Source organism: Mesitornis unicolor, unplaced genomic scaffold (genome assembly GCF_000695765.1).
Source record: "Mesitornis unicolor isolate BGI_N332 unplaced genomic scaffold, ASM69576v1 scaffold32733, whole genome shotgun sequence".
In the NCBI taxonomy this organism is placed as follows: Eukaryota; Metazoa; Chordata; class Aves; order Mesitornithiformes; family Mesitornithidae; genus Mesitornis; species Mesitornis unicolor.
Window position 1 is genome coordinate 256 of NW_010174501.1, and position 7601 is coordinate 7856.

The 7601-nt window shown below is 54.3% G+C and overlaps 1 protein-coding gene across 1 annotated transcript; it reads right to left on the reverse strand.

The window, feature by feature from the left end:
- Positions 1 to 288: 288 nt before the first annotated feature.
- LOC104535392 (chromosome unknown open reading frame, human C20orf96) lies at positions 289 to 7185 on the reverse strand (the record flags this gene model as incomplete). Its single annotated transcript, XM_010181075.1, has 8 exons — positions 289 to 348; positions 2363 to 2484; positions 2780 to 2861; positions 3728 to 3829; positions 3923 to 4080; positions 5262 to 5361; positions 5782 to 5922; positions 7043 to 7185. Coding segments are annotated over 8 exons (908 nt in total), but the record flags the coding sequence as incomplete, so codon positions are not given.
- Positions 7186 to 7601: the final 416 nt, after the last annotated feature.

Consider the following 7601-nt stretch of genomic DNA (forward strand, 5'->3'; position numbering starts at 1 on the left):
CGCAGGCACCGGTCTGACCCCATACTGGGACACCAGTCCAGCCCGCACTGGGATGCGCTGGCAGAGCCTCATGGCCCCAGGTCACCACTCACAGAGCACCTTTTGGCTTCAACCCCTCCAGCATCAACACAACAGCCAGGGTTGACAGTAACACCTTTACTGCACCACGTAACCACATCAGCGAGTGCCCAGGGTGGCTGGGATGGGGGAATGACGATGGGAAAAGGGGGATTTGCAGCTCTGCATCTCATTCGAACCTGGCTGCGCTGCATGGATCCTGGCCGAGCATCAGACGAGCGGCATCTTGTTAGTGGGGAGGTTTAGGACCACTTCGGTATCTGGTGTGCAGAGAGAGAGGGGGAGTCAGGAGGGGCAATGCAGAGAGTGGGATTCGGCCACTGTGCTTGGGCTGGTTCAGTGTGAGGAGGAGGAGAAACTCCTGCACAGCAAGGGAAGGGACTGGTTTTCAGCGGGGAGCGCCCAGACGCTTGTTCTGGGACACAGGACAGAGCAAGCAGCCATAAAACCCCTCGAAAAGCAGATGAGGGGTGTGCACAGCCCCTACGAAAGAAATCAGTGCTCGCTGGCCTTCCCGGAGAGGCAGAGCCAGATGCAAGCCCTGGGGCTCCGAGAAGGAGAAGGAATGAAACCATCGGCCCTCCCTGTCAGTCCTGAAAGACAAACAGAGGCGCAGAAAGCCCGTCGGAGCAGCCAGGTACATCTGCTTTCTCGCAGCGAGAGGACAAGAGCTGCAAGCTGGGCTCGCTCAGAGCTGCGCTCATCCATCTCCGTCTCAGCCCGGGACAAACTGTGCAAGCAGAGCGGCATCCCCAGCACGGGGCTTGGAGCCGCTGCTGAAATCCAGCCGGGGCCCTTCAAGGCTTTTTAACGAGGGGAAACCGAAATGCAGACGGGAACGGATGCGCAGGGGTTGCAGCTCCTCGGGGCTCCGTGTGCAGGGACCTCAGGAGCCCCGCGCTCCTGCGCAGCCTCACGCTTCCAGATGGAGCACGGCTCGTGTCTGATTTTTTGCTCTTTCGAGAAGCACATCTGGAAAATCTGGGACCAAAGGGTTAATTAGAAAGCACGAAGGGCTGGCGAAGCCGTGTGAAAAGCTGCAGGGGAGGCAGTGGGAAAAGGCCGAGGGATGCGGAGAGGGCTCTGGCACGGGCTCGCCTGTCAGGGCGGGTAAGCACCGAATGCCTGACTTGTGATGTTACAGAAACTTTCCACTTGGGCCTTCCTGCTATTTTTAACTCTTCTCCCAGCCATCCTCAGTAACCCCAGCCCCGCCAGCTGTCAAGGCTAATTAATTCCCTTTTTCTGTCGTTTTTTTAACGGAAGAAAATTAAGTCGCGTTAATCCATCGCCGCCCGCCTCCTCCGCCGTCCCCATACACGGCCCGGGCTCCACTCCTCTTTCGGCTGCTGCCTCCACAGCCATACCCAGCTCCCAGCTGAAACCCGGGCCCTGCAGGGGACACCCAGCCCCTCATCACCTGCACCAGGCCTGGTTTGGTGGGCGAGCATCTGTGCACCCCAAGGGATGGTATTTTAATGCGAAACGACCCCCGGGCAGTGGGATGCGATGGGAATGACTCCATTAACAGACATCTCCGTGCCAAGAATAATTTGTATAGGCAGTTGGTGGAAATAAATGCACATATACACACAGCTACAGGTTTTGGGCTACAGTTTGTGAGATTTAAACACGTTTCACCCATTTTTTTCTCAGGTTTGTACCTTTGGCCAGCACAGAAAGCATCTTGGTAGCTGTACATCACTTGTGATTTCTGTGGTTTGCCGTGTCCTGGGGAGGACCTCATGGCCATGGGACAAGATGCAGTGTTACACCTTCAGCCTGCCATGGGTATGTGGAAAAAAGCTTGTGAGAGCTTCCACGTTAAGCAAAGATTCCCCTCACGCTTTGTAATTCTGGTACCCAGAGCACCCACGGGTAAGCAGGAGTGGGGATTACACACAACCTCTGCCCGGGAAGTAAAGCCAGAGTAGGCACAAGGGGCTTGAAAAGCTTTGCTGGTCCTGCCCGTCCCCAGCTGCAGCCACCAACATCTCCACCCGCAGGCTGCACAAAGGGAAGCCAGAAAAGGGAGGTGAAGTGACCATGGGTCAGTGTTAGAGCTGTGGTTGGTTCCTGGCTGTGCTTGGGCAAGACCACGAGACCCTGCAGCCGCCTTCCCAAGCAGAACCCGACATAACCATGGGTTTAGACCCTGGGCTGGGTGCAGGTTTAGCAGCGATGGCTGTGGAGATGATGGGGTAAGGTTATGAGCACTCAGTGCCACAGACTCTGCAGGCCAAGGCCGCGGCGAAAGGGCTGTGGTGCCCATGGTCCTGCCTTACTTGGGTCTGCGGAGGAGGACGTCGGGAAAGATCATCTCTCTTGGGTCTTTTGCACACTGGTGGAACATCTGGATACTTCTCTTCAGCTCCTCAATCTCCTTCTCCAGGTCTTTAATAACCTGGACGAACAACATTTCTAAGAGCTCTTTACTTTGCAATAGAAGCAGGAGTTAAAGTTTTAAGGATATTGCAAACAGCAGAGCTAGAAAACACCCCCTGTGCAGGTAAAGCCTCTAACAGGCTTCCCAAAATACCTGCTGGCCTGCTCTTTCCTGGGGTGTCCTGACAGCCCATGGCCTCCCGTGGGAATGGGAGGCAATGTACCCCGCTGTGGCAGACAAAATCCTCGTGAAGGGAAGGGCTGGGGGTTGCTGGCTCTGCTGCACTGCACTGGTTCTTCCCCAGCTCGCTCAACTCCCTTCCCCTCGGTATTTGCTGTCGCACAAAGCGGTTGTTTAGCACCATCTGCTTCAGGCCATCCTGGTGCCGTGACATCTCCTGTGTGGGGTGAGAGAAGAAAAGCCCAGTAACCACCAGTATGGAGCCCTGCCGCTGCTGGGTGCCCACGCTGGCCGTGTCCAGGTGCATCTTTCTTCAATGAAATGGTTTCTACTCCAATAAAGTTTGGGTCCTGACTCTGGAGAGTGTCACTGAGATCTCATTGTGCCCATCATGGCACAAGGCTGAGGAGCTCAGGAGATCCACTTTGGTTTCCCAGGGAAAGCTTATTAATATAGCTTGGGTTCCTTAGATCACCTGGGCTTAAAATGCTCCTGTAATAACACACAGCAGCTCTTCTGCACCAGAGCAGGCTGTAAATGGAGCCAGAAATTCCTATTTTCTCAGTGCTCTCAAGCTGCTAACCCAGGAGAAGTGCTAAGCACACCACGCGAGCGGGAACCCTGCAACAGGAACTACTCCTATTTTAGAAGAACGACAGCAGCCCCTGCTCTGTAGTGCTGCATATAGTTCAATTTCCCCATGAATTTATTACAAACATATGTGTGCTGCCACAGCCAATTAGCGAGGCAGCTACCTAAATAATGTAATATAACAGGGACCGTAAAAGCGGGGTGAACGCCGGGTCGTGGTGCACTCACCTCCGCACGGCAAACTCTTGGGAGCGAGCCTGAGAATCTTTCAACACATCAGACCACAGCTGGGACTCCAAAACGCTTCTCATGTGCCCTCCCAGGCTGGCAAACAGCTCCAGCACGGCAGCGGGAGGGGAGCAGCGATGTGCTGCTACTTTTTGGGTGCTGGCTGCACCGTGCTGTGACTGCAATGTGTGGAAGCCCCTGCATTGCCTCCCCGCTCCCAGAAGCTGATTTCTCTTACTAGGACGACACAGGAACTCCACAAACCTCTGCCACTTTCTGTATCAGCTCCTCTCGTTCTGCCCCTGCTTTTTCTTCCAGTTCCTTCAAGACAGCCTTCCCCATTTCTTCTGTCTTGGTTATCTCCTCCTGAGAACAGGGGAGTTAGGCAAGATAACCACTGAAATCCTCCCTCCCCTGCCCGCTCCTGGCAATGCTGTGAGGAAGGAGAGGTCTCGTCACCTGCTGCTGCTTCTTCAGGCTCTGGATGCTGCGCTGCAGATGGACGACGTCCGCAGCTCGCTTCAGGTTCTCCCCGTCGATGTGGGTCCACGGGACGTGGAGCTCATCCTGGAGAACCTGCGTCTTTGCCGTGACCTCGTCCAGCTGTGCCTGCAGCTCTGGTTGAAAGTCAAACCAAAAAGATCTCAGCCCAGGGGTGCCAGAGCTTCACCTCTTCACTGAGCTGAGGAGCTGGCCTGAGCCCTTGTCTTGGTTTGAGCTAAACAGAACTAATTTTCTGTTTAGTGATTTCACTTTTCAGCTCAGTCTCTTCTAAGAGGCTGAACTTGCTGAAAGCAGCAGCATGGTTTTCCAACAGTGTTCCCTTCTACAAGTGATAGTGCTTGTATGTGATGGAAACATGGCAAGGCCACTGTCTCACCATGGGTACTGTGTCTGCACCTACAGGAGGAGCAGACCCAAACCTGACCATCCAGGGATTGCATCCCACACACGCCACACTCAGTGCAAAGCCCAGGGATCACCAGGGGCTGGACCCTTCCAGCTTGGACCCTTCCTTCCCTCTCCACCCCTGCAATGGCCCAAGGCCCAGCAGACCCTGCTGCTTCGCCTGCCTCTCATCCTGAGCCCTGTGCTTCTGCCTCCTGGAAGCTCAGCAGGGTCAGGCCCGGTCAGTGCTTGGATGGGAGACTCCCTGGAGTTACTGGGTGCTTGCTCTCACTGCTGCTGGGTCCACACTGGGACTTTTCCAGTGCTCCCAGAGTCTCTGGTGATGTCACTGGGGGAGGATTTTATATTGGTTTTGTAGATATATTTGTATATATCTGTTTATATTTCATTATTTTCCTATTTCCATTATTATCCTGTAGTTTCAGTATTATTGTTTCATTAAACCTGTTGTTTTCTTTTCCAACCCGTAAAGTCTCTCTCCCTTGTTCTCTTTTCTTTTCCCCTCTGGGGAAGGCAGAGGGGTTCACAGAGAGCGTCTGGCCAGGGTTTAGCAGCCAGCCCAGCCCTAAACCACAACAGCTCTTGTCCTGACAGAGGTTAAACACCCCGTGGGGAGTGGGAATGGCCCGAAGCAGAGCACCTTGACCAGACCCTGTCCCAGCGCACATCACCAGAGAGGCGATTCCTACACCCTCCCTGTACACAGGCTGCCGGCTGTCACAGGGCTCTCTCCCGCCTGAGCATCCCCATGGAGCAAATGGGATCCATTTTCATAAATGGAATTGTTTGACATTTGTAAGATCAACACAGCGCCTTTAACCTAACACGGCGGAAAGCAAAGGTAAGAGGGCTGCGCAGAGCGCATTTCACAGCAATGTCAGCAACTCACTTCCCAGATTCTTTTCCATCGTTTTTTCCATTTCCTGGAGCTCTGCCCTCGCTGTCTCCAGCTGGCTCTGGTTGAGGGTCTGCACCTTCTCCCTCAGCTTCTGCACAGGGAGAAACCCCGTCACTTCTCTGCAATGTTCTCCTGTGCCATCCCCGTCCCTCTCATGTGCTGGCGCTGGCGTTAGCAGCACAGAGGAACCCATTGCTGTGACCAGTGCCCATTAAATGTACGGGAGCTGCTCTGGGAAGCAGAGCAGTGCTCCAGGAGCCGGCTGGAGCCAAGCACATTGTGGGGGGATGTATTTGGGGTGTTACAGGGGTGACTGCTGCCACTTGGGACAGTTATTTGCAGCTTTAAAACACAGACACAAAACAAAAACCCCACACGGTGCATCACAGAGCTCCTCCAGGGCTGGGGATGCAGCAGAGAGAAAGGGGCTGGGCAGTACCTGGCCCCATCCAGGACTAATGGCAGTCACAGGAAGCTCTGCTTTCTGCTGGATCGGGTCTGTTGGCCTCACCTGGGAGTCTCCATGGCGCTGCAGCAGGAGCCTGGCTTGCTTGGCCGTGCTCTCCTCGGTGTGCCGGATGTCCTCGAGCAGCCGGCAGTCGGTCTGCACCAGGCAGGCGCCGCGCTCCTTCAGCTCCTCCGTGGCATTTCTCTTCACACAGAATCACAGACCGTCAGGGATTGGAAGGGACCAATCCCCCTGCCGGAGCAGGAACACCCAGATGAGGGTGCACAGGAAGGCGTCCAGGCGGGTTTTGAATGTCTGCAGAGAAGGAGACTCCACAACCTCTCTGGGCAGCCTGGGCCAGGGCTCTGGCACCCTCACTGAGAAGAAGTTTCTTCTCCAATTTCAGTGGAACCTCCTGTGTTTCAGTTTGTGTCCGTTACCCCTTGTCCTATCATTGTTTGTCACCGAGAAGAGCCTGGCTCCATCCTCGTGACACTCACCCTTGAAATATTTATAAACATGAATGAGGTCTCCCCTCAGTCTCCTCTTCTGCAAACTAAAGAGCCCCAGCTCCCTCAGCCGCTCCTCAGAAGGGAGATGCTCCACTCCCTCCATCATCTTTGTAGCCCTACGCTGGACTCTCTCCAGCAGTTCCTGTCCTTCTTGAACTGAGGGGCCCAGAACTGGACCCAATATTCCAGATGTGGTCTCACCAGGGCAGAGCAGAGCAGGAGGAGAACCTCTCTCAACCTACTAACCATCGTTCAGATCGTTCAGATCCTACAGGAATTTGAGCATTAAAGTGTTGTGGGCTTCGCCAATCCCACCAGGTTTCCTCACCATCCCCGGGACATCCCTGTCCCACGGTCACAGCATCAACAAAGCCATCCCTCAACAAACCCCAGCCACAGAGCTGTGGCACCCTGATGTCCCCCACCCCGCACAGCCCTGCTCCTTACTCCCAGCTGCAGCATCACCGCCTCTTTTACATCCATCTTCCACCAACTAAAAAGCTGTGGTCGTATCCACCCAGACTGAGAAAACCTGATTCCGACAGCCTTTTCTAAAAGACGTCCTAAATCTCACCCCTCCTGCTGCTGCAGTCTGCGCTCTCTCTTGCTTTCTCTTCCTTTTCCCTTGATAGACAACATCAAGGTTTGATTTCACCAGCACTAAGCAGAGCTGCACAATTACCTCCAGTGTGCTCATAAATAAACACGTGCCATTTTCCGAGGGTGACTCAGGCCACTAGAATTAAAGGCAGCCGGGGTAACTGTATGGATCTGCTGCCCACAGCCCAGCACTGGGTAGCTGTTGCACGTACCATGGTAATTTTGACCTCTTCCAGGGTTTTAGCCAATCCACCCTTCCTCAGCTCCGATTTCCTCCGAGTAGAACCTCTGTGTTCCCCTTGGGGTGATGATGTGGCCGATGGCAAGGGTGGATTTTTATTCGGCGTAAATGCAACTGGTAAAACAAAACTAAAAGGCCTGTGCTGATTTCACAGCCCAGTTCCAAGCCTTGTGTCCTGCCAGAGGTGGCTGAGGGAAATTTAAAATCAACTGAGGCTGAATTCAAACCTTCTGCAGCCCCGGCATTAGCGGCTCGCAGGGAGCTGAGCCTCCAAAGTGCTCCCTGGCCTTTTCTTGTTGTCACTCTTTATTCCAACATTTCCCCTTGGGTAATTCTCTTTTTGAGGATTTTACTGAACATCTCCCAGCAGAAAGCACTGGGTCAGAGCAGAAGTGGCCCAAGCAGGCAGGGTCAGCAGGGCGGTGCAAGGGAATCTCTCCCAGCCTGACTTTTTCTTCTCCCCTTTCTTCTTGTCCTCATCGGTGAGCGGTGGCAAAGCCAGCCTCCGGGCTGGAGATTTCCTCTCCTCT